The 23,929-nt window shown below is 35.8% G+C and overlaps 2 protein-coding genes and 2 pseudogenes across 5 annotated transcripts; 3 read left to right on the forward strand and 1 right to left on the reverse strand.

Annotated features, from left to right (window-relative positions):
* Positions 1-201: 201 nt before the first annotated feature.
* LOC124847329 (ARM REPEAT PROTEIN INTERACTING WITH ABF2-like) lies at positions 202-8,947 on the forward strand. Of its 4 annotated transcripts, none has more exons than XM_088096234.1 (19): positions 205-553; positions 696-853; positions 3,230-3,402; positions 3,477-3,597; positions 3,667-3,741; positions 3,809-3,942; positions 4,116-4,191; positions 4,559-4,666; positions 5,003-5,131; positions 5,264-5,332; positions 5,513-5,572; positions 5,716-5,839; positions 5,945-6,084; positions 6,846-6,909; positions 7,037-7,116; positions 7,432-7,496; positions 7,602-7,719; positions 7,817-7,941; positions 8,574-8,947. In XM_088096234.1, the coding sequence occupies exons 1-19, from the start codon at positions 307-309 to the stop codon at positions 8,665-8,667; spliced, it is 2,160 nt and encodes a 719-aa protein (XP_087952360.1). In that variant the 5' UTR covers positions 205-306; the 3' UTR covers positions 8,668-8,947. The 4 variants fall into 4 exon arrangements, with proteins under 4 accessions (XP_087952361.1, XP_047180748.1, XP_087952360.1 ...); XM_047324793.2 differs by having other exon boundaries at positions 271-553; positions 3,848-3,942; XM_088096235.1 differs by lacking the exon at positions 8,574-8,947 and having other exon boundaries at positions 202-553; positions 3,848-3,942; positions 7,817-7,948.
* Positions 8,948-13,093: 4,146 nt separating this feature from the next.
* On the forward strand, positions 13,094-14,240 carry LOC124847336 (2-hydroxyisoflavanone dehydratase pseudogene; annotated as a pseudogene).
* A 2,094-nt stretch (positions 14,241-16,334) lies between these two features.
* LOC148194789 (2-hydroxyisoflavanone dehydratase-like) lies at positions 16,335-18,285 on the forward strand (annotated as a pseudogene).
* Positions 18,286-21,879: 3,594 nt separating this feature from the next.
* Positions 21,880-22,734, reverse strand: LOC148194790 (uncharacterized). Its single transcript, XM_088097270.1, has one exon. The coding sequence runs from the start codon at positions 22,732-22,734 to the stop codon at positions 21,880-21,882; it is 855 nt and encodes a 284-aa protein (XP_087953396.1).
* Between the last annotated feature and the right edge of the window lie 1,195 nt (positions 22,735-23,929).

Genomic DNA, 23,929 nt, shown 5'->3' on the forward strand with positions numbered 1-23,929 from the left:
TTATAAAAATGTCTGCTGATTTTTCGTACTTAAAAAAAAGTGTATTGTTGAGTGTTCGGCTTTGCCTCAATCCAGACCCAAAATGATGTGGCCGGTTCAAAGCCAGACACCTCTGTTATCAAAGTGAGTGTGCGTGCTCTTTTTTCTTTTTTCTTTTTTTCATTCTTACTTTACATTTCCCAAAATACCCTTCTACATGTCATCCGTTCAAATCTCCAATTGCATTTCTCACCCCCTCCTCTCTTTCTCGCACCAGACAGAGCAAACACTCTGTTCTCAGAACCTTCTTTGCTTTTTCTCTCGTTCATGGAGCTCCAGAGGCGCCAAGATCAGAGTCTTTCCCAGCGGAAGGGTCAAAAGCGGAAGCTCGACGAGGAACAGCACGACGAAAGGCAGATCTCGGCGGCGCCGTCCACCGCCGCCGAGCGAGCGGCGCTCCTCTGCGACGTCGGAGAACAGGTGAGCATCCTCGAGTCGAGTTTCACGTGGAACGAAGCGGATCGATCCGCGGCCAAACGCGCTACTCACGCGCTCGCCGATCTCGCGAAGAATGGTAAATCGATGCCTCCGATCTCGCCGTGTCTCGCTGCGTTCGTTTGGATTGCGGTTGCGGTGTGCTGTTTCTTCTTCTGTGTTTCATCGTGTCGGTTGCATGTCCGTGTGTATAAATCGATTGGTGTTGGTTGTGTTTGCAGAGGAAGTGGTGAACCTGATTGTTGAAGGAGGCGCGATTCCTGCGTTGGTGAAGCATCTTCAGGCGCCGCCTCTGATTGACCGTGTCCAGAAGCCATTGCCATTCGAGCACGAGGTTGAGAAGGGGAGCGCTTTCGCATTAGGACTCCTTGCCGTCAAGGTGATTTCATTTTCTCTAACTGTCATTTTCGATTTTATTCCATATTTAATCGTCTACGCTTCGTAGGTCTTAGCTTGTTTTAGTTTGGTACTTCATAATTTGGATAGATGATTCTTCGTGTTCTGCAAATTTGGAATTATGAGTGTAATTTTGGTTGTAGCTTGATTTCAAGTTTTGTAATGTTGAATTCGCTTTTGAGTGTTGTTTATTTATTCATTTATTTATGCATTTTAACATGGAATGCTGTTCCATTTTTTTTTGTTTAATGGTGCGAGTCATATAATACTTGAAGTGTTGCACTTGTGAAAGTCTCTTTTTCTTTTGTTTATATTTAACTGAAAATTCGAAGTCCAACACAATAGTAATTATTTTTTTGTCATTTATACTCTTATCTCTCACTTAATATTTAATTAGTTTACGTATATGCATTTATAGTGATATAGAAATGAGAATAAATATTTTATTCAAGTTAAAAAATATGCATTTCTTGGGTTATCCAAAAAATGTCCAAAAAGAAACTAAGGGAGTAATAGTAGAGACAGTCTTAAAGATCATGCCTGATAGTGTAATTTGTAGGTTGGGTTTGCTAGATACTCCCTTTGATTATGTTTAAAGGCCTTAAATATTAGTAAATTTCAATTATCTCAATTTTATTTAATGTTATTATTTAAAAGGTATCCTTACATTTAAACCTGGGCACCAATTTCCAATAAATATGACTGGTGGGAATTTAAAGGATGTATTTATTTATTTTATGAAATTAAGAACATTAAATCAACTTAATTAAGATTCTTAATTAGTGAGTATAGCATAGTACTTTCTGGTCTTCTATTAACGTTATCACATACCAATTAAAGTAATTAATTCAGCTGAACTTTTTGAAAAATGTTACCAGTTTACCTTCTAAAATGAACCTTATAATAAGGGTTTGATTGAGTGTTTGTTTTTATTGCACGATTAATTGCAATGTGGTACAATGGATTGTTTTTGGGCATGACACATGAATATGGCTAGAATCTTAAGAATCGTGATTTGCTGTTGAAGCACACCTCGGAGCCAGCAAATCCTGCAGCACTCATGGTAGTTAATCACAAAATCGGATGTTGCTGCCCTCCAAACCTGCAACTTCAGTGCTTCGGTTCAGTGTCCTGCTCTCATGGCTGTGCATCTTTTTTGTGGGTAGAAGGGAGATGACACATTCAAAACCCTAATTCTAAACGACAGTGTCCTTGGTTTCTTTTTTACTTTTAGTAACTGTTGTCTTTATGTTCTAGCACAAGATAAACTGTGTTTGGGCTTGGGATGTCATTTTTTATATAACACGTGATTACAGTGCATCTAAATTTGATTTTTCCAAGTGTTGACTAAAAGAGATAAAAAAAAAGTCTTACATGAATGAGGGTCCATATTGAGTTAATTACCTGCTGGTTGGTAGGAATCATTTATTTATAAAGGATTGAGTTTTGTGTTTATGCAATCTGTTTTTCTCAAAGCTGGTTGAATCATGTAGTCTACCAAAAATTTACCCTTTCTATATTGTTTTGATGGTAGTCAGCGGTGGTGGAACTTGGCTGAAGATTTTGAGAGAACAAAAATTATAGGGTTTATCTGGATAAGTTAGTTAGGGGGGGGGGGGGGGGGGGGGAAGAGGATGTGCCAATTCTTGAAAACTGAGGGATCTGCTAATTTTACGATATTATTTCTGGATTTTGGATACTTATTTAAGTATTGGATGAAAACTTGTTTAAAAAATTTAAATGATCATTAATTGAATGAAATTCAATATATTGGATGAAGGTTAGAAGTAAGGAATGGAGATGTTCTTAAACATTGTACTTGATACAAAAACCACTTTATTTAATAGATTGTCAATTGGTGGTGGGTTGAATTCTTATGAAATTCTTAATTAAAGCAAATGTCCCACATAGATTAGAAAAACAAATAAATTTGGAGAAGGGGGATGGGGAGACTGTTCCCTTTGGTCCTGATGGAGATTCACCATTGAAAGCCAGTCTGGTCTACTAGGTCCATAATTTTTGTTTGGAACTGTAGGAAGTGTGTGAGATACTACTGATTTCTAAAGGGAAATTTATGTATCCGGTTTGTCAATCACAAGATTAATTTAGTGTTGGTTGTAGGATGTGAATATAGAAGCATTGACCATCTTTTTTGTAACTATGGTGAAGCCCAACACGTGCAGTGACTAGGACTAATGACTGAGTCATGTTTAAGGGGAGTTTGAATTGTGTATGTATATGACATATATTTTTAGATTTACTTGTACTTTTCTTCCTTTTCTCTTCTGACATATTTCTTGTATCTGTTAAAAAGAATATAATTGCTAAACTGCTATTTTATTTGAAATGCTTTCTACAGCCAGAGCATCAACAGCTCATTGTTGACAGTGGTGCCTTAATACATCTTGTTGATCTTTTAAAGAGGCACAAGGATGGCTTAACATCTCGTGCTATTAATAGTCTCATTCGCAGGGCTGCAGATGCTATTACTAATCTTGCTCATGAAAACAGCAGCATTAAAACCCGTGTCAGGTTTTACCTTCTTCTAAGGTTATCATATTTAAATTTTGGATTTGTTCTCAATATTATCTTGATTTGGTCTGTAGGATGGAAGGTGGAATTCCACCACTTGTTCATTTGCTTGATTTTGCCGATGCAAAGGTACAAAGAGCAGCTGCTGGTGCACTACGAACTCTTGCTTTTAAAAATGATGAAAATAAAAATCAGGTAAGTTGTTGCTGGAAGTTGTGGTTTGGATATTTTACAAACAAGTCACACAACATGATGATTTTCCAGATTGTTGAATGCAATGCTCTCCCAACTTTGATTTTAATGCTACGTTCTGAAGATGCTGCTGTTCATTATGAAGCGGTGAGGATAACAAATTTTAATAATAAATGCAAGACTCTTGCAATAGTTTTCAGCTCTATCTTTGCAGGTATCTTATGTGGCACATGCTATGAATTTGATATACCAGGTTGGTGTGATTGGAAATCTAGTGCACTCTTCACCTAATATAAAGAAAGAAGTTCTTCTCGCTGGAGCTTTACAGCCAGTTATTGGATTACTTAGGTTTATCCCCAATTCTGGACCCTGATAAACTGCACTGCCCCTTCCCTCTCTACCCTGAACATGTTTTGTTATTATTATGTGGTCATTTTTTTTCTGGCAATAATATTCTATCAAACGTGTCCCTGAAAGCTATCTTCCGTTTAACAAATATAATGTTATACTTTATTTAACAGTTCCTGCTGCTCTGAAAGCCAGAGAGAAGCAGCCTTGTTACTTGGACAATTTGCAGCAACTGATTCAGACTGTAAGGTAAGCGTAAGCTTCAGAATGTAAAGGACAAAAGTAAAGCTTGAATTGGGTGGATAACTCCAGTTTTCAAGTTTAAATCGCTTAATATTACACACACACACACACACACATAAATAGTCCCCTTTTATACTTGTATGCCTGAATTGTGAGGAGGGGGAGATAAGAAACAATTCATAACTGAACTTTAGGTGAAGCAATCGTTTGGTGACATTCCTATTTCCAATTTGATTGTTTTGTATTATTTATTTCTTGTTAAATAAGATTGATGGTAATAGAGTACTGAACAGTATAGTTGCTTCTCTTATGATGTATCATATATCATTTTCTTTTGACCTTAGTGTTTACTGTCTGTGCTGCTTGATTTTAGGTTCACATTGTACAGAGGGGTGCTGTCCAACCATTGATAGAAATGCTTCAGTCATCTGATGTACAACTCAGGGAAATGTCAGCATTTGCGTTGGGAAGATTAGCCCAGGTTATTCCCTTTCTTTTTTTCCTTTTTTCCGTTTATAATTTACTTGCATTAGTTTGAATATAAAGTTCCATTATGTCCTGGAAATAAGTTAGTAGCATATTTCTGTGCAGGATAGTATTTGGATCTGTAACACATTCAATGTATTTCCATGTTCTCATTAATTCTCGTATAGTTATATGTGGCTTATCTCTGAAATCATCTTAGTGATATATCACACCTTTTTATATAAAGCTAATATGACCTATGTCCATTTGCATGTTGAACTTCTGGTTCTTCTTAACAACATATGCATTTCTTTTGGTTGAATATAAATATACATTTTTTTGTTGATTTCAGGACACACATAACCAAGCTGGTATTGCTCACAATGGTGGCTTAGTGCCATTGCTCAAGCTTCTTGACTCAAAAAATGGGTCTTTGCAACATAATGCTGCTTTTGCTTTATACGGCCTTGCAGACAATGAGGTATGATACAAACTGAATTTGTTTGAAATGAAGATTTTCTGTCTTAATTGCTTAAAAAGCTTGTTACTTTGAGACTTAAATTAATTAACTATTCTCTGTTTTTGGGGTTATTTATTTTATTTTGTCCCATAGGATAATGTGTCCGATTTCATTAGGGTAGGTGGAGTTCAGAGGCTGCAAGATGGAGAATTTATTGTTCAAGTAAGCTTTCTCTTTACTACATACCGTAGCTTTGATTTATAGTTTCCACTTTCACCCTTTGATGCCTTTACTATAAAAAATTAAAATACTTAGTGATTTCGTTTGAATATTTGTAATTGAAGGGAAATAGATTTATCTTAAGACCAATATAGACCTTTATGGAATTGATTTCTATTGCAGGCAACTAAAGATTGTGTTGCCAAGACGTTGAAAAGATTAGAGGAGAAGATTCAGGGCCGGGTAAAATGTCATATTCATGATACTTTCTGCTTTTGGTTGTTAATACTTGATATCTTCAAAATGATGGGGGCTCTACTGATTACTATTGATTGCCAGTTTTATAGTATTCAAATTTGTAATGTGATGTTTTTTCCCTTTTATAGGTTTTGAACCATTTGTTATATCTTATGCGAGTTTCAGAAAAGGGTTGTCAAAGGCGAGTCGCATTGGCTCTTGCACATCTTTGTTCTGCAGATGATCAGAGAAAAATTTTTATTGATCACTATGGTGTGTATCTTAGTAAATGTTTTTTCATGGGTTTGGTTCTCATCGTTTATTGTTTTACAAACTCCTTTTTGTATTTGTTTTCAAGTTGATCATCTGTCCATGCAGGTCTTGAGTTGCTTATAGGGCTTCTTGGATCATCCAGCTCTAAGCAGCAACTTGATGGTGCCGTGGCTTTATGCAAGTTGGCCAATAAAGCATCCACCTTGTCTCCTGTTGATGCTCCTCCTCTTTCTCCAACGCCACAGGTAAATCTAGTTGGCTTATCATCAGTTTTCACAATTTCACAGCATAGAATTTTAATTATAAAAGAATGTTTTCACAAGTTTTATTTTTCCTTCAACTTTCCTTTAACGGTATGTGAAATTGTTGTTGCATCCGCTGTTATATGCTTAAAATTTCTTCACAGGTAAGATCTTTATACACACTTTGTATACTCACTCAATTAGGTAGGAATTGTAATTTGCTTATATGAATGTAACATGTGTCTAGAAATACTTTTTATTTAAAATTTCTTTAAACCCTGGTGTAATATTAAGTAGTCAGTAGCCAATAACAATTTATAATAGATTTATATTATTTGTATATGATATTGTTAGACTGAATAAATAATAGTTAGTTTGTACAGCTGTTAGCTTTTACAGCTGTCAGCTATTATTAACAATAGCTTTTGTTGTAAACGGTGCCTATAAATAATTCTGTGCTCTTATTTCAAGTAAGCAGAAACCATAAAATTTCAGTTTGTTCCTCTTGTTTGTTTTCTCTAAAAGATATTTTATGATGACCAATGACATGACTATATAAATACGTGGTCTATTGAATATAACGAGCATCTAATGATCTAACTGCCAGCAGTCATCTTGATCAATGCTTGCTGTTTTACATGCTTGCCACTTGCATAAGAATCCTGATGCCAAGTTCCCTCTTCACTCTGCCTTGTCTAAATAATTCTGGAATAAGCTTTTCTAAAAGCTGGTATGTTTATGATCAACTACTATTTATCTTGCAGGTATATTTAGGAGAGCAGTATGTGAACAATGCTACATTGTCTGACGTTACATTTTTAGTTGAAGGTTGATGCTTTTTGTCCTCACTGTTTCATTCTTAAAATTGTAGCTTGAAAAACTACCTTCCCTAAGATGTGTTGTAGCTTCAGTTGACCCGTGTAGTGAACTTGGTGATCTTTGTTCTTCGTTGCAGGCAAACAATTTTATGCACATAGAATTTGTCTACTTGCATCTTCGGATGCATTTCGTGCAATGTTTGACGGTGGTTACAGGGTGAGTTTATTATATTCAGTTTCACCCATGAATAATCTTTCTCCTTCACCCCACCTCTAAAGCCACACCAAATAAGGATATTATCACAAGAAACAATTCTTGAAATTCCTTTGCATTATTACAAAATAAGAGTGTTAGTCAAAAAAGTTACTCCTTTGTTGACTCCACTTGGTTTCATGAGATATTTATTTATCATCTATGGTTTTTACTGTTGATTTGAACGATGGATCTAATATTAAGTAAGTAATTACCAAAATATATATTTTAATTTGAAGCATAAAGTGCTATGTAAACATGTGTTTTATTGCATGCCAGGAGAAGGAGGCAAGAGACATAGAGATTCCAAATATTAGATGGGAAGTTTTTGAGTTGATGATGAGGTCTACTAAATTCTGCAGTCTTGTGATCTATTAAAGTTGGTCTGTGAATGCTTGTAATAATTTCTGGACATCTTATATCTCGTTGTTTGTTTGATATCTATCCAGATTTGTGTATTGTGGATCAGTTGATGTCACTCTGGATATTGCTCAAGATCTTCTTCGAGCAGCGGATCAATATCTTTTGGAAGGACTTAAGAGACTCTGTGAATACACAATTGCACAGGTGAGCTAGGAAAATCAGTTTTATATATGTATGTTTCCTTGTACCAAACATTAGACTTGAAAGTGGGCTCCTCGTTACCCTATGTTTTTTCTCCCAGGATATATCACTAGAGAATGTTTCAAGTATGTATGAGCTTTCAGAAGCCTTCAATGCAATACCACTGAGGCATGCATGCATCCTTTTTATCTTGGAGCAATTTGATAAATTGAGTGCAAGGCCAGGGTATTGATCTGATTTCCTAATTTACTGTTTTTACATCTTGTGGGCGTTTACTTAGCTATGATGTCTTAATAGCTGTGTATAAGAACTAGGTCATCTGGTTTAGTACTGTTGTGCGTGCTGTTTCGTGAAGAATGTTGTTGACCTAAAAGGAAATTTGGATCTTGAGACTTGAATAATGTCACTGATCTATTTTTTATTTTTATCATCATAATGTTTTGATTTAATTAAACAGTCATATCCCCCGGTGTCACTGGTGAAAATAGCAAGTATTCAAGCCTATTGTATCCAAAAATCAGTAAGAAAGAGTCCTTTGGAAACATAGATATTCTATGCATACTGTAAAGAATGTTTTACTGTGGTTTTGGGCGGGGGGTGGGGGGATGTAGATGACTGTGTATTCCATTTCACATTCAAGCAGCAAGTAGAAGGTTTATTTGTATGGTTGTTTTTCTTGTACCGTATTCAGACCAGATACGAGGGATTTAGTATTTTTATATATGGCCATCTTCTGTTTATACACAATCGTGTTTTATAAATAGTTTGAAATAAACAGGATAATCAGCATCAAGACATTTTTTTTTTGGCTGACCAATTCTTCACCTTATGTTTCTGTTTACACTAATTGTTTGCAGGCACTCTCTTCTGATTCAGCGTGTAATACCAGAGATCCGAAATTACTTTGTTAAAGCACTTACAAAGGCCAACTCCCATAACAACCGACTGTAGTATGCACCCATTCTATACCCTTGACCTCTAACCGATGGTGTTGTACAGAATGTAGTAGTGTTATTCCTTTTTTTGTACCAGGAAGGGGTCTCCTGTTTGTGATATACAACTCGGCTAAAAGAAATACCTAATGACCGAGTCGTGCTTCTTTTATTTTTAAACGAGGTGTAAGCCCCTGTTGGTCTGTAATTTCATTATCATAGATATAGCAAATATGACCTTCACGAACATTTTTTATCTCATGCAATGTGATGGTTATGACTTAACAGTTCTTCTCTCAGATGCATACGTTCAGGAAATGACCATTGTTAACTTCATGATTGTAGGTGTAAAAATATTTTTCCCAATGTATATATGGACAAAATTATAGGTTTCTGCAAGGAAATTGTGCTGCTGGGGTAACTTCTGCCAGACTGTCAAATCCTCACATTTGACATGGAAATTTGTTTTAAATTATTGTTGCGAATATACTTCATTTCAATATTCGGACGTTGAAGGCACTTTTCTGATGCTTCTAAATAATTTTCCTATTATGCATCAAGTCAGCAACACTTAATATTGTTCTTGATTAATGTTTGAGAAGAGAAGTCTGTGAAAATATTTCGTTTATTTTTATAAAAGGAATGGAAATCAAAAAAAGAAAAACTGAAACAACGCAACGCTAAACCAATCCTATAAGAGGTAAGATGCCATCTGGAATATCATCCTATTTTTCATTTCAAGCTGCTTGTTGAAATATGTATGTTTTGGTCTCGGGAAATATGTTCACAAGAGCATTTCCGACACCGACGGATTTGTTCCTGAATTTCCCAAAGAATTTTGCTGTATTTATGAAAGTTAATTAATTTCTTTTGGTTTCCATTTATGGAAGACGTTAAATACTTCCAAATACTTCGTTTCACAAATAATACTTTGATCATTCTTGGGAATACAAATTCCATCTTCCACCTCAGCCGTCACAATTCCCGCTATACCCATCCTCTTGTGTCTGATATAAAACCACCACCTACAGTTAGTTTAACAAAAGGATGAACAGGCCATCTATGTAAGGACCTGAAAATATAGGGTTGTTGGGCCTTAGATTGGGGCAGTCAGATCCATAAAACTAAGAACATAAAACTTCTTCTTCTCTCTAAATTCTGATCTCTCCTTCTTGCTCTACCTTCTCTCTATCCATTCACACATTTCAACCGTTGCATTGTCAAATAGGTGGTGTTCTTTCGTTCGCGGAGTTGAGAGCTTTCCATCCATCCGATTAGTTTCTGCTTTGGATGGGTAAGTCAATTTCTTCATCTCTGTTGAACCTAGGACATGCAACTTTACTGGTTGCATGTAGCTGGTAACTTTTCCCTTTTGTTTTCCTGTTCATTCTAGCTCTAAGAGTTGTACTCTATGGTGGTTTGTAGGTTTTGTGGAACTTGTTTCTGTGCGAGGGTTACTGTTTTGGGGCTTCTTTTAAAGTGTTGTACTTGTAACCACCAAGGTAAGGGGAGCTAATTGTTTTCTTGAAATTATTTCTTGAATCTGCTTTGTAGATGAATGTATGTTGACTGCTGCACTGATGTGTTGTTGGATTGTATTTTATATTTTAAGCATGTTGGATGTTATGAACTGAAATGTATGGTTGGTGAGACTGTAGTTGTTTGTTGGGAATCTTTTTGGATGAACGAAAGAGGCTGTAAATAGAACATGTAGGGAGGGAATAGGGTGAGATTTCTGCTTAGTGTCAATTTGGTAAACATGTTCAATAGTTAGGCAGAAGGTCTAGGTTAGTTCAAGGGAAGTGAGGTACTGAAATTGGGCATTTGGGGTCTAGAGCACAATAAGACAGTTTGGGCGACTTAGATGGGTTAAATGCAACTTGTTAAGTACATAAGGAAGGTCTAAAACATGTTAAAACCAGTAGAATGGATCTTAGGTCATTAGGTTGTTGATTTAAATGTTCTAGAGAGTGAAGTGCGTCTTGATCACTTGAAAATCATTAGAGGAATGTTAGGAATCACATAGACAAGCTTAACTGGGACATAATCACGATCTAGAGGACTTAGAAAATGGGAAAAAGGACTATAATTGGTCTAGAGGGTGCAAGGGAGCATAATTTGTAGAATTGGGCGTTCTGTAGACTATGCAGAGTCGCTAGACGAGTTGTCTCGCATAGCGAGACCCTGTAGAGGGCGCTCACTGTCTGAGTCATTCGTTGTGCGAGTTGGTGCGTTATGCGAATAACCAGAGGGTGCTGCTTTCTGTTTGTGGATTCGCGTGACGAATCCTGTCGCTATGCGACTGGTGGGGGTCTGGAACCACCCCCTTTTAATTCGAGAGGCGAGCGGGGCGCATAACAAGAGCTTTAAGGGGGTTGGTCTCTGTCTGGACTCTCGCATAGCGACTTGGGTGCGCTATGCGAGAGGTTTGAAGTCTGATGCATGTTGTGAGTTAATTCGCTATGCGAATTAGGGGGTGCGCTGTGCGAAATGCTTTTGTCTCGCCTTGCGCATAGGGTGCACTGTGCGAACCTTTTCGGTCCAGTCTTCTCTTTTGTTCTTGCTTTGGGTGAACCAAGTGTGTGAATGATTGAAATACATAGTATGATGGTAGTAATGTTATTGAACTGATAGTATGTGATGGTATGACACATGTTTGGTGGTGAAGTATAACAAGTATGGTTGATGGACGTAATTCCATGATCTTTAAGGAGAAGATCCATGGTGGTGCCCTTAGTTGTTTAGAATGAAGGTAGGAGCTCAGTCTTGGGGTCATCCTAAAACTCCAATGGTCTTTCTTCTCACGTAGAGAGGATTGAACCATGTGGTGAGGAGTAGCAGGAGATCCTAGTCTTGGGTGCTTCCAGTATGGCCCAAGGTGAGTGATAACGGACTAACCTCGTGAGTGTGGTAGGGTGGAGAAACCCAAGTTTCATAAGTCACCACGAGTGCAAGACCCGCCATAGCTCGACTATCATTCTAAAGTCCGGACGAGTCAAGTTTAGTACTCAACATGTTAGGATGTGTGTTTACCCTGCTTGATTGAAGTTAACTCTTGCATGCATTTGCCATATTGTATGCTTTTTATATAATTAGCTCACCCTTGCTTGTTTGTGTTGTTTGTGTATGATTCTTTTGCGATGATCATTCACTTGGATGAGAGCAAATGACGAGGAGGTTTCTTTGGAGACAACTTTGGAGGAAGACAGCAATGCTGCAGTTTAGGCTTCCTAGGGGTTTCTTAGTCATATGATCATCTCTTTAAGTTTACAGTTTAGACCTCTTTTATTAAAGTTGAAATTCTAAAGCTATTTTGAGGATGACTGTAATCCTAATTATTCGTGAGTGCTTTTCTATATTATGCACGATGTCTTTATTATATATGTTTTTCTATATAATTGGGATGTCACAATCTATCTATTGCGGGTGTATTTAATCTTTGGTTATAATGAATAACTCTTGAAATTGGTAATTTACCTTTCTTTTTAAAAAACCTTATGTTGAATGAGAAATTTAGTTTTTAAGGTAGTGCATTCATTAAGTTCAAATAAATAATTAATATTAATAAAGTTAAGTTGTTGAAAGGTTTATTTTCCTCTCCAAAGTCACGGACAAATTTTGATTAAAAGGAGGATAAAATATTAGCAGTATAGAGATTTAATCTTTAATGCACATATTTCAGATTTTTCTAACCTTAACTATATTTTAAAATATAAAAATTAACAAAAAATTGTACAAATGTGAAATTGCGTACACACTTCACCCAAGTAACACAATATATAAATCTGTCACTTTTTTTTCTATTAGAATATAATATAGATTTCCTTGTCACATATTCTGATGTTATTCTTTTTTTTCTGGTAAACTGTTCTCTAAATCGATAGTGTCTCTTAAGTATATTTTGATGGTAAAATCAATTTAAGTTTAATTAGTAAACAATTAATGTTGTAATATAAATATAGTAATTATTATTTTAAATTTTACGTCAAAAATAAAAATAATAGTTAAAATATTATTATTTTATATTACAATGTGTCTTTTTAGTGGTTTTATTGTATCAAAATTTGAGTGATTTGTTGAATATTTCATTAATAAGACGTCTTTTAAAGTGGTATTAAAAATAAATTCATCAATGCTCAGAAAATATCTTATTAATGTATATATCTATGCGTAAGTGTGTTATTCCTCCTTACATGATTTATGATGAGGACGTATGAACAATTTTGTGGTGGATTTAACGTGAGATAAGTTGCAATCGGTGTTTGGACTAATTATCTCTTAGGTAAAAAGACTTACAGTGTAACTTTTGATCAAAGATCGATCAACAAACGCTTAACCCCACCAATAGTACTATGCGCAAATTGTTTTAACTAAGTCAAAGTCGTTTTCGTTTTGGATACGATTTCAAGTTGAATGACAGCTATAAATAAATGCCAAGGGTTCCAATCCAACCATTCATGCTTCCATCTTCAGTTAAAAATGGCTTCCACCACCACCAATGCCAATGCCAAACAAATCGTTACAGAGATACCCGAGTGGGTTCGCGTCTTCAGTGATGGCACCGTTGAACGTCCGCGCGATTTTCCGATTGTCCCACCGACGCTGCACAACTCTAACACAGGAGTGTCGTCCAAGGACATTGCAATCTCAAACAAACCTCCAAAACCAATTTCGGCACGAATTTACCTCCCAAACATCTCCAATTCCCAGACAGAGAAGCTTCCCATCTACGTCTACTTTCACGGGGGTGGCTTCTTCTTCGAATCCGCCTTCTCCAAACTCTACGACGTCCATCTGCTGAAGTTGGTTTCTGAGGTAAAAGTTATGGTAGTTTCCGTGGAGTACAGACTGGCCCCAGAGCACCCTCTCCCTGCAAGTTATGATGATTGTTGGGAGGCTCTCAAATGGGTTGCATCACATTCTGACTCTACCAAATACCCCACAGACAACACTGAGCCATGGCTCATTCACCATGGTGACTTCAACAGAGTATTCATAGGAGGAGACAGTGCAGGTGCCAACATAGTCCACAACATTCTTGCCTTTCGTTTTGGGCATCAGTCCTTGCCTGGAGACGTTAAAATACTGGGCGCTGTTCTGGCTCATCCTTACTTTTATGCCTCACAGCCTGTTGGGTCTGAGCCTGTTACCGGAATTGAGCAGAACTTCTACAATCTTGTTTGGAAGTTGGCGTACCCATCTGCACCAGGTGGGATCGATAATCCCTTCATTAACCCTTTGGCTCCCGATGCTCCCAGTCTGGCTCAACTTGCTTGTTCTAAAATCTTCATCTGCGTTGCTGAAAAGGACGGTTTGTGCGACAGAGGAGTTTGGTACTATGAGGCTGTGAAGAAAAGTGGTTGGCAAGGTGAAATTCAATTCTTTCGGCAGGAAAACGAGGATCATGTTTACCATCTCCTCCAACCAGCCCTCAATCAAGACTCTCGTAACGCTTACAAATTGATCAACCTCATCGCTTCTTTTCTAGTCAATCATTAGATGCTTAATCCCTCACCACTCACTCTTATTTTCTCCATTTTCTGCCTGTAATAAAACTACTTTATGACCTTCAATAAAAATTGTCTTACATTATTACCTTTCTCCAATTCTTCCTTTCATCTCCATTCTTTAGCTCTTCCTGTTATTTTTCTATTTTAATTCTTTTGTATTTAATTGTTGCGGAGACACAGACAACTCCAATTGGGTCCAAGTCACGTCTCTTTACATGTTGTACAACTCTACTTCATATCACGCCAGGGTAAATTTTCATTGGAGGCCACAAAAAATGGGTCCCAATTACTTTTTTTTACATATAATGAAATATATCTTATATTGGATACCAGAAATATTTTCTAAATTATGTTATTTTCAAATATGTCTTGAATATACAATCTGAAATGCGCATCTAAAGTTTATTATCTTGTACTCGGATATTTATATATATATATATATATAAATTAAAAATTATGTTTTTAAATTTAACTTCATCTCATAAAATTAATTTGTAAGGTAAGATTTATACTTGACTTATATATTATAAATTGATTTTATCTTTAATTTATGTACTTTTAATTATTTAACCTTTAAAAACTACGTCTTTACTTATTCTTATCATTCATTTTGTCTTTTTATGAAACGTTTTGTCTTCCATGAAAGAAGTTCATCAAGATAATGAATGAAGCTATTTTCACGGTTGAGACTTTCCGTTTGAAATTGCCGTTAGTTGCCTATTCTTTTCAATCCAACTTATAATTAAGGATAAAAGTTCAAACGAAGTAATTTTTAGCTAAAATAGATATATGTAAAAACTGTCTACGTGGAAATGTAAATAGAAAAATTATTTGAATAGTTTAGTAATATAAAGAATTAAAGTTGTGATTGATTAGTATTGAAATTAAAGGCATCATAGGCACATAACAATTACACGTAAAAAATATATTTTAAAATAAGAATCAATTTCTAATAGTATTATACCAAAATATAGTACAACGTGCCTTAATGGAAATACGAATTGAAAAAACAAATTGACAACAGAAAGAGTGTATTCTTTAATTCGCGGAATATCCTTATAATCCCATCTAGTAAAAGTTGTGAAAATTTACAAAGATGAGCTGTCATTTTATTATTATATCTTTAATTATTTATTATTAAATTCATCTAATCATTTTACTATTATATTTTTAATCATGTATTATTAAATTCATCTAAGATTTATGTCTCTGAAAGTGTTTAACAACCATATATTTGAATGTTGTTTGTGGATGAGAAAGAGCCAAGTCCATAACTAATTTTCATGTGTTTATAAATGGTAAAAAAATCAATTAGTTGACTAATTCACGTGTTAAATAAAATAGTAAGGATTCATGTTCAAAAAATTTACTTTTTAAATTATTATTAATTCAAAAAAAAATACAACATTTGAACATAATTTTAAAAATAATAAAAATTAATATATAAATATTTAATTCTTTTATTATTATTGTTTTCAAATTATTGACTAACATTTTTTCAACAAATATTCTCACTCATCCAAAAAAAATTCATATTACTTTTAAGATAAAAAAGCAATTTTATAATCTTATTTTTATTTATTAATTATTTTATTTAACCTCATTCACTTACTTTCACTTTTAAATCCACTCAAAATAATACAAAACTTTATTTTAAAATACACTTAAATCTTTCGGCGTCCTTTCTCTCAAATTCTGTATAGTTTCAAAGAAACACGCCACGTTGATTAATGTGACATCCACTAATATCTACACCTCATTATCCGTGATAACTTTTTTTTTATGACTTTTCGTATCTCTGTCCCTTGAAAGCAACCTAACAAATTCTTTATATTATATATTTTTCTCTTTCAACTCATGCACATTATCGCATTATTGCTCTAAGAAAGCATGTATTAGCAATAAAAAAAAATTGATCTGAATGTTAGGGCATTAGCTTATTATCTTTTATTTTTACAGTGTGTTTGAGTCTAGTAAAGATGGAAAAAAAAATATTAACACTGAAAATTAAAATAAAAAATTGAAGTCTATTAAAAAAATATAAGGTTTGAGATAAAAAAAACTATCTTCACATAAATTAAAAATAAAAATTGGTTGTGGGACCCATGTACATGTCCCCATTCCGTGACGCCCAATCAGCCCATATCTCAGCCATTATTTATGAAAACATGGTTGTGAGGCTAATCACTCATAAAAACTCCACCAGTATTTCTGTCTAAAAAAAAAACCTGACTCCTCTGTTTCTAATTACTCTGTTCACATGGCTTCCACCAACTCAAAAGAGATCGTTGCAGAGCTACCTACCTATATCAGAGTCTTCAGTGACGGCACCGTGGAAAGGCCAAGAGAAACACCCTTTGTCCCACCTTCAATTGATGACCCTCTAACAGGGGTCTCATCCAAAGACATCGTCATCTCTCAAAGCCCTCCTGTTTCAGCTCGAATTTACCTTCCCAAACTAGCCCCAACCAGTGACCGAGACCATCCTCAGAAGTTGCCCATCTTGGTCTACTTTCACGGTGGTGGATTTTTCTTTGAGTCCGCTTTCTCCGAACTATACCATCGCTACTTCAACATCTTCGTTTCCCAAACAAACGTCATAGCGGTTTCCGTGGAGTATAGGCTCGCTCCGGAGCACCCTCTCCCCGCATGTTACCATGATTGCTGGGACGCTCTCAAATGGGTTGCGTCCCATTCCGATCAAAACAACGCCACCAATGAAGATCCTTGGCTGATTTCCCACGGTAATTTCCAAAGAGTTTTCATTGGGGGGGACAGTGCAGGTGGGAACATAGTTCACAACATTGCCATGCGTGCTGGGACTGAACCCTTACCTTGTGATGTTAAAATATTAGGAGCTATTTTCTCCCATCCTTACTTCTGCAGTTCGGAGCCAATTGGATCCGAAGCTGTTACAGGGCACAGACAGCGTTTGTTCTGTTTAGTTTGGGACTTTGTGTACCCTTCTGCGCCGGGTGGCATTGATAACCCCATGATCAACCCCTTCGCTCCTGGGGCACCAAGCTTGGATGGACTTGGGTGTTCCAAGATTATTGTGTGTGTGGCTAGCGAGGATAAAATTAGGGATAGAGGGGTTTGGTACTTGGAGGGTGTGAGAAAGAGTGGGTGGCAAGGAAAATTGGAACTGTTTGAAGAGCAAGGTGAGGATCATGTTTATCATATCTTCCATCCCGATTCTGAGAAAGCAATGAAGATGATCAAATGCTTGCGATTGTTTCTGCACGAGTAGGCCAAACTTCTTTGTCGGAGATTTCAATGCTATAAGAATGCTTTGTTTGTTTGTATTGACTTATAATATTACTGATATCTTATTAGAAGAGCAGGTTCTTCTGTATCAGTATTGTTCACAATAATTTATGAATTCAGTTACCATAACGAATATATGGTGAACAGTTATTGTAATTTTCAACTGTCTTCTTTTTATCAGCAAGATAAATCTTTTATAAGAGAATATTTATATGGGGTGATCTACTGAATACTGCAGTTGCCAATATTGCACACAACGCAGTTCATCGTGTGGGTATTGATAGTGGGGGTTTGTTAGGGGGTGTGAAAATAGCGAGTGTGGTTCTTGTTTTTCCGTTGTTTTGGAGCTCTAAGCCGATTTTGTCCGAAGCTGTAGATGGGTTTGAGGAGAGTTCGGCCATGCAGGTGTGGAGGTTTGCGTACCCTGATGCGCCACATGTCATCAATAACCTTTGATCAATCCTTTGGGTTGTGGGGCTCCTAGTTTGGCCTCCCTAGGGTGCTCCAAGATGTTGATTTTTGAAACGGGGAAGGATGATCTAGGGACACAGGGATTTGGTACTATGATGCTGTTAAGGAAAGTGGGTAAGGAGGGTGACGAGGGAGAGGAACGTTGCTTTCAGATTTACCATCCTCAAATCGAGAAACTAAGATCACCATCACTTCCATGGCTTCTTTCCTTGTTTGAACACCAACTTGGGATAGTTGGTGGAATAAATTGGAGAGGGGTGTTTTGTTGCAGAGGGATCATAAGGGAGTTCTTAGAACGAAGTATCATCACTCGTTTCTGTTTTGTGTTGTTGCATTCTGCCCAATTTTGCTCTTGTTGTTTTCTTAACCAATCACGCCAATTTCTCCAACTTATGTTTCAAAAGTTTGTATTAAATAGTACCAAAATAACCCAGGAGAATTCTTAATTTGTATATGCCGAAATAAGATTAATTTGAATTTAGATAAAATATAAACAACCAATTTGATAATGCTTTTGTATTGGTGTTAACTGAGAATAATATACTCACTTAAGGTATGTGCTGCATAATCTCATCTTATTAACAAAACATAAGTTGGCTTATAAAGCCAAAATACAGAGATAACTGACCGAAAAAGAAGGACTGAAAGGACTGTATCCACCCACGATTTTTCATCCTAAAATTACGTGAATGGTTAACTGATCTAGATTTAATCTGCATATCCTAGAAAATAGGATTGCACAACTTATTTTAACAAACTGGAAACAGACTAACATAAAATAAATATCTCCTAAACCAACCAACATTCCCTCCCTTAAACTATATGCTATGACATCTAGTTTAATTTTGAAATTTCAATCATGCCAAGCATACTACGAAGCTTTAAGAACTGATCCAGTTTCAGAGGCTTGGTCATAATGTCTGCAATTTGACTCTGTGATTTGCAATAGCTCATCCTGACAACTCCATCCTTCACCAAATCTCTCAAAAAATGAAACCTTATATCAATGTGTTTGCTTTTCCCATGAAACACTGGATTCTTGGATAATTGTATGGTTGAATTGTTATCACACAGAATTAACGTACTGTTCTGCTCGTTAAGGCCAAGCTTCTCCAATATCCTTTTAATCCAAACACATTGACAAGCACAAGAGGCAGCTGCTATATACTCAGCCTCAGTAGTAGACAATGTTACTATAGGTTGTTTCTTAGAGGACCATGAAACTGCTCCAAAGCCAAGTAAAAACACAGATCCAGAAGTGCTTCTACGATCATCCAAGTCTCCAGCAAAGTCACTGCAGAATAAGCCACAACATTTGTGCTGCCACCCTTCTTGTAAAAAATGCCCAGTTCAGTGGTACCTTTTAAGTACCTTAATATGCGTTTTGCTGCCACCCAATGTGATTCAGTTGGACAAGACATGAATCTGCTAATTAAACTTACTCCATACATAATATCTGGACGAGTTGCAGTCAAGTACATTAGACTGCCAACTACTTGCTTAAACATGGTTAGATCAATTTTAGTCCCTGCAACATCCTTTGACAGTTTTGTACCTGGGACAATAGGATTCTTTACTGCATTGCTATTCTCCATGCCAAACCTTGCTAGTATCTCATGAGTATATTTTCTTTGACAAATAAAAATTCCATTTGAATTTTGCACAACCTATATTCCAAGAAAATACCTCATTCTTCCTAAATCAGACATGTCAAACTCTGACATCATTGACTTTTTAAATTCATCACATATGCTCCAATCATTTCCAGTATATATCAAATCATCAACATAAAGGCTTACAATTAAAATTTTACCTCCCTCTTTTGATTTTGTAAAAAGAGTATGTTCACAGTAGCACCTTTCAAAGCCTTTACGAGAAAAATAATTCTCTATCTTACTGTACCATGCTCTTGGGGTCTGTTTAAGGCCATACAATGCCTTTCTTAATTTGTAAACTTTGTCTTCTTCCCCTTTCTTGACAAAACCAGTAGGCTGTTGCACATAAATATCTTCCTTGAGTTCACCATGAAGGAAGGCACTTTTCACATCTAATTGAAAAACTGGCCAACTATAATGAGCTGCTAATGCAAGTATGATGCGAATAGTGTCAAGCCGAGCAACCGGAGCAAACACCTCTGTGTAATCAACTCCATATTCTTGAGCATATCCTTTTGCCACTAATCTTGCTTTAAATTTGTCTATTTCACCATTCTCATTGAGCTTAGTCTTGAAAATCCACTTGACTCCAATGGGCTTCACTCCACTTGGGGCATCAACTAACTCCCAAGTCTTATTTTTCTCTATTGATTTCATCTCTTCCATCATTGCATTCCTCCATTTCTTATCTTTTTCAGCTTCTTCAAACGACAAGGGATCTTTTTCGGTTACCATCATCAAACCATCTTCATCTGACAAACCTTCTCCACTTTCGTAATCAAGCATCCAACTTGGTTCTCTTCTGTTTCGTCTAACCCTCCCTTCAATTGGATTTTCATGAATGTAATTGTGTGGTTCATCAGAGTGTACACCAGCCCTTGTGAAATCTCCAGCAGTATCATTATTTTCTTCTTCCCACTCCTCAGATTCATTCTCAGTTTGCACATCTTTTTCAGAATCTGAAATATCTTGCTCACATTCTGTTCCAGTTTTCTCCCAATTCCATCTCTTTTGTTCTTCGAAAATAACATCTCTACTGATAATAACTTTCTTCGAGATTGGATCGAACAAGCGATAGGCTTTTGATTCATCGCTTACTCCTAACAGGATACACCTTTTGCTTTTGTTATCAAGTTTGAATCTTTGTTGATCTGGTATGTGAGTGTGAGCTATGCAGCCAAAGACACGAAAATATTTCACTGTGGGTTTAATGCCGCTCCAAGCTTCTTCTGGAGTTTTGTCTGGTACAGCTACTGTAGGACACCTGTTGAGGACATGCACACACCATTTGGCAGCTTCTGCCCAGAATATTTTAGGAACTTGTTTTTCAGCCAACATGGTACGCACCATATTCATTATTGTTCTGTTTTTCCTTTCGGCCACTCCATTTTGTTGAGGAGTGTAGGCTGCTGTTAACTGTCGTCCTATGCCTTGATTTTTGCAAAATTCTCCAAATTCATTTGAGGTAAATTCACCACCTCTATCTGTCCTTAAGCAAGTAATACATACACCAGATTCTTTTTCAACAAAGACTTTGAAACTTTTAAATATAGAAAAAGTTTCAGATTTTTCATGGAGGAGGTAAATCCAAGTTTTTCGAGAAAAATCATCAATAAAACTTAAGATATACCTCTTGTTACTGATTGAGGTGGGTTTGATAGGCCCACATATGTCTGCATGCACAAGTTGAAGCTTGGTTGATGCTCTCCAAACACCTTTCTTTGGGATCGAATTTCGATGTTGCTTTCCTACTAAGCAGTGTGTACATAAATCTTGTGGAGTCATAATTGAGGGTAGCCCATTAACCATCTCTTTAGAGGAAAGTAACTTCAAGCCATTGTAATGTAAATGACCAAATCGGTGGTGCCAAAGACGAGATTCATTTACTGACTCTGTCTGAAAACATGCAGGATTTTCTGGCATCATAGTGGCTGCCACAGAAAACATCCTATTTCCACTCATTTGAACATTCATAATCTGCCCACGTCCAGGATGATGAACTGCACATATCCCATTCTGAATCACAATAGTGAGCCCTTTTTCTTGAAGTTGTCCTATGCTTAAAAGATTATTCTTAAGATCAGGAACATAGTAAACATTTGATATCACATTTGTAAATCCATTGACATTCAATCTGACATTTCCTTTTCCCATTACATTCAATCTAGTATTATTACCAAGCTTGACAGTGTGCCTAAAGCTTTCATCCATGTTTGAAAACCACTCCTTATTTCCACTCATATGATTGCTACACCCAGAGTCAAGAAACCAGTTTTCTTCCTTCCCTTGTTTGTGATCAACATAGGCCATTAGTAGGAGTTCATCTTCCTATTTTATTTCATCCTGTACCTCAGCCTCAACATAGTTTGCATTTTGCCAAGTGGGACATTCATATTGGAAATGTCCAAGTTTGTGACATTTAAAGCACTCAATGTTTGCTTTGTTGAAGGGTTGTCTTCCTCTTCCTCTTCCTCTTCCTTGGCCGCCTCTAATGAAATGTCTTCCCCTTCCTCTTCCTCTTCCTCCTTTATCGTCATTAGTAATGTGAAGCACATTTTCTTCATCATCATTACTGTTCATTCTTTGCTCATGAACAAGGAGACTACTTTGTAACTCATCAATTGTCATAATCTCTAAATTGTTTGATTCTTCAATTGAACAAACAACGTAGTTAAATTTAGAGATCATGGACCTTAGTATTTTTGCAGTGATAACACTCTCACCCATATGTTCACCACACGCTTTCATACTTTTAGCAATCTTTAGAGTACGAGCAAAATACGAATTGACCGTCTCTCCTTCTTTCATCTGTAAAATTTCAAACTCTCTGCGTAATGCTTGCAACTGTGCTCTTTTCACCCTAGTAGATCCTTGGAATTTTTGCTTCATTGAATCCCAAATGTCTTTAGACGTGTCATCATTAAGTATTGTATCCAACACTTCACGGTCTATAGCTTGATAAAGGTAATTCTTTATCTTCAAGTCTTTTAACTTCTGCTCCTCCACCAATTTAACTTCTTCCTCTGAAGGTGTTGCTCCATCTGCAACTTTGGTGATCCCTTGCTCTACCAAATTCCAATACTGTTTGGAACGTAGGAAATTTTCCATCAACTTTGCCCAATGATCATAATGACCAGCAAATTTTGGGATTGCAGGTTGCACATACTTATCATTCTCTGCCATTCTGTTTTCACACTCTTTTTGAAATAAATTTGTTGTTTCTTTCCACTCACTCACCACTGTTTCTCTCACTCTCAAGGAGATTTAGGATCAGGCCCCTATATAGGAGCTCTGATACCAATTGTTAACTGAGAATAATATACTCACTTAAGGTATGTGCTGCATAATCTCATCTTATAAACAAAACATAAGTTGGCTTATAAAGCCAAAATACAGAGATAACTGACCGAAAAAGAAGGACCGAAAGGACTGTATCCACCCACGATTTTTCATCCTAAAATTACGTGAATGGTTAACTGATCTAGATTTAATCTGCATATCCTAGAAAATAGGATTGCACAACTTATTTTAACAAACTGGAAACAGACTAACATAAAATAAATATCTCCTAAACCAACCAACATGTACTTTTTTCAGTCCACTTAACTCCTACTTCAATAAATTGGTCTACATGTTAAAAAAATGGTTCGAAACTTTAAAAGAAATAAAGCAAATAAAAAAATATTGCAAAGACAGATAATCCATCTAATTTAATTTAATTATTTATTATTTTGTATTTTAATATTACTAGTTATCATTCTTTTTATTATATTATAAATATAGATAAAAAAAATATTTCAAGAAAGAAAAATATTATAAACTTATCTATTCGATTTTAATATTATAAATGAACAAGTGATACAAAAATTATCATTATTAAAAATTTATTTGTTTATTTTTTTATGTTTATTTTCAGATTAGGCTTAGATTGCTTAGATTATATCGTATTTCTTTTCAATTGTGTTTGAAGTTTAAAACTATTTTAGAGTTAAAAGATAAAAGATAAATTTAAAAGTAAATCATTGTTTAAATGTCTGAAACAATGATAAATTAATTATTGATTAAATGAAAGAAATGTGATTTAGTATTTAAATATGTAAAAGCTATAAATTGATTTAAATATTATAACTTGATCACGAAAAATCTCCAATTTAATATCAAAATGATTACTGAAACTGCAATGTGATTAAAAAGTGGTTCAATAAAACTAAGCAGATAGTAGTTATTGAACTCTTTTATAAATTCAAAAATTAAATAAAAATTAAAAAATTGTAACCACTGAATTAACCATTTCACACACCCTAATTAATATGGAAAATGATACTTGAACAACTATTTTTGACAACATTTAGACACGCGCACACGTGTCAAAATCTGA

The sequence above is a fragment of the Vigna umbellata genome, chromosome 8 (assembly GCF_029865625.1).
Source record: "Vigna umbellata cultivar VRB3 chromosome 8, Vumbellata_1.0, whole genome shotgun sequence".
NCBI classification, from domain to species: domain Eukaryota; kingdom Viridiplantae; phylum Streptophyta; class Magnoliopsida; order Fabales; family Fabaceae; genus Vigna; species Vigna umbellata.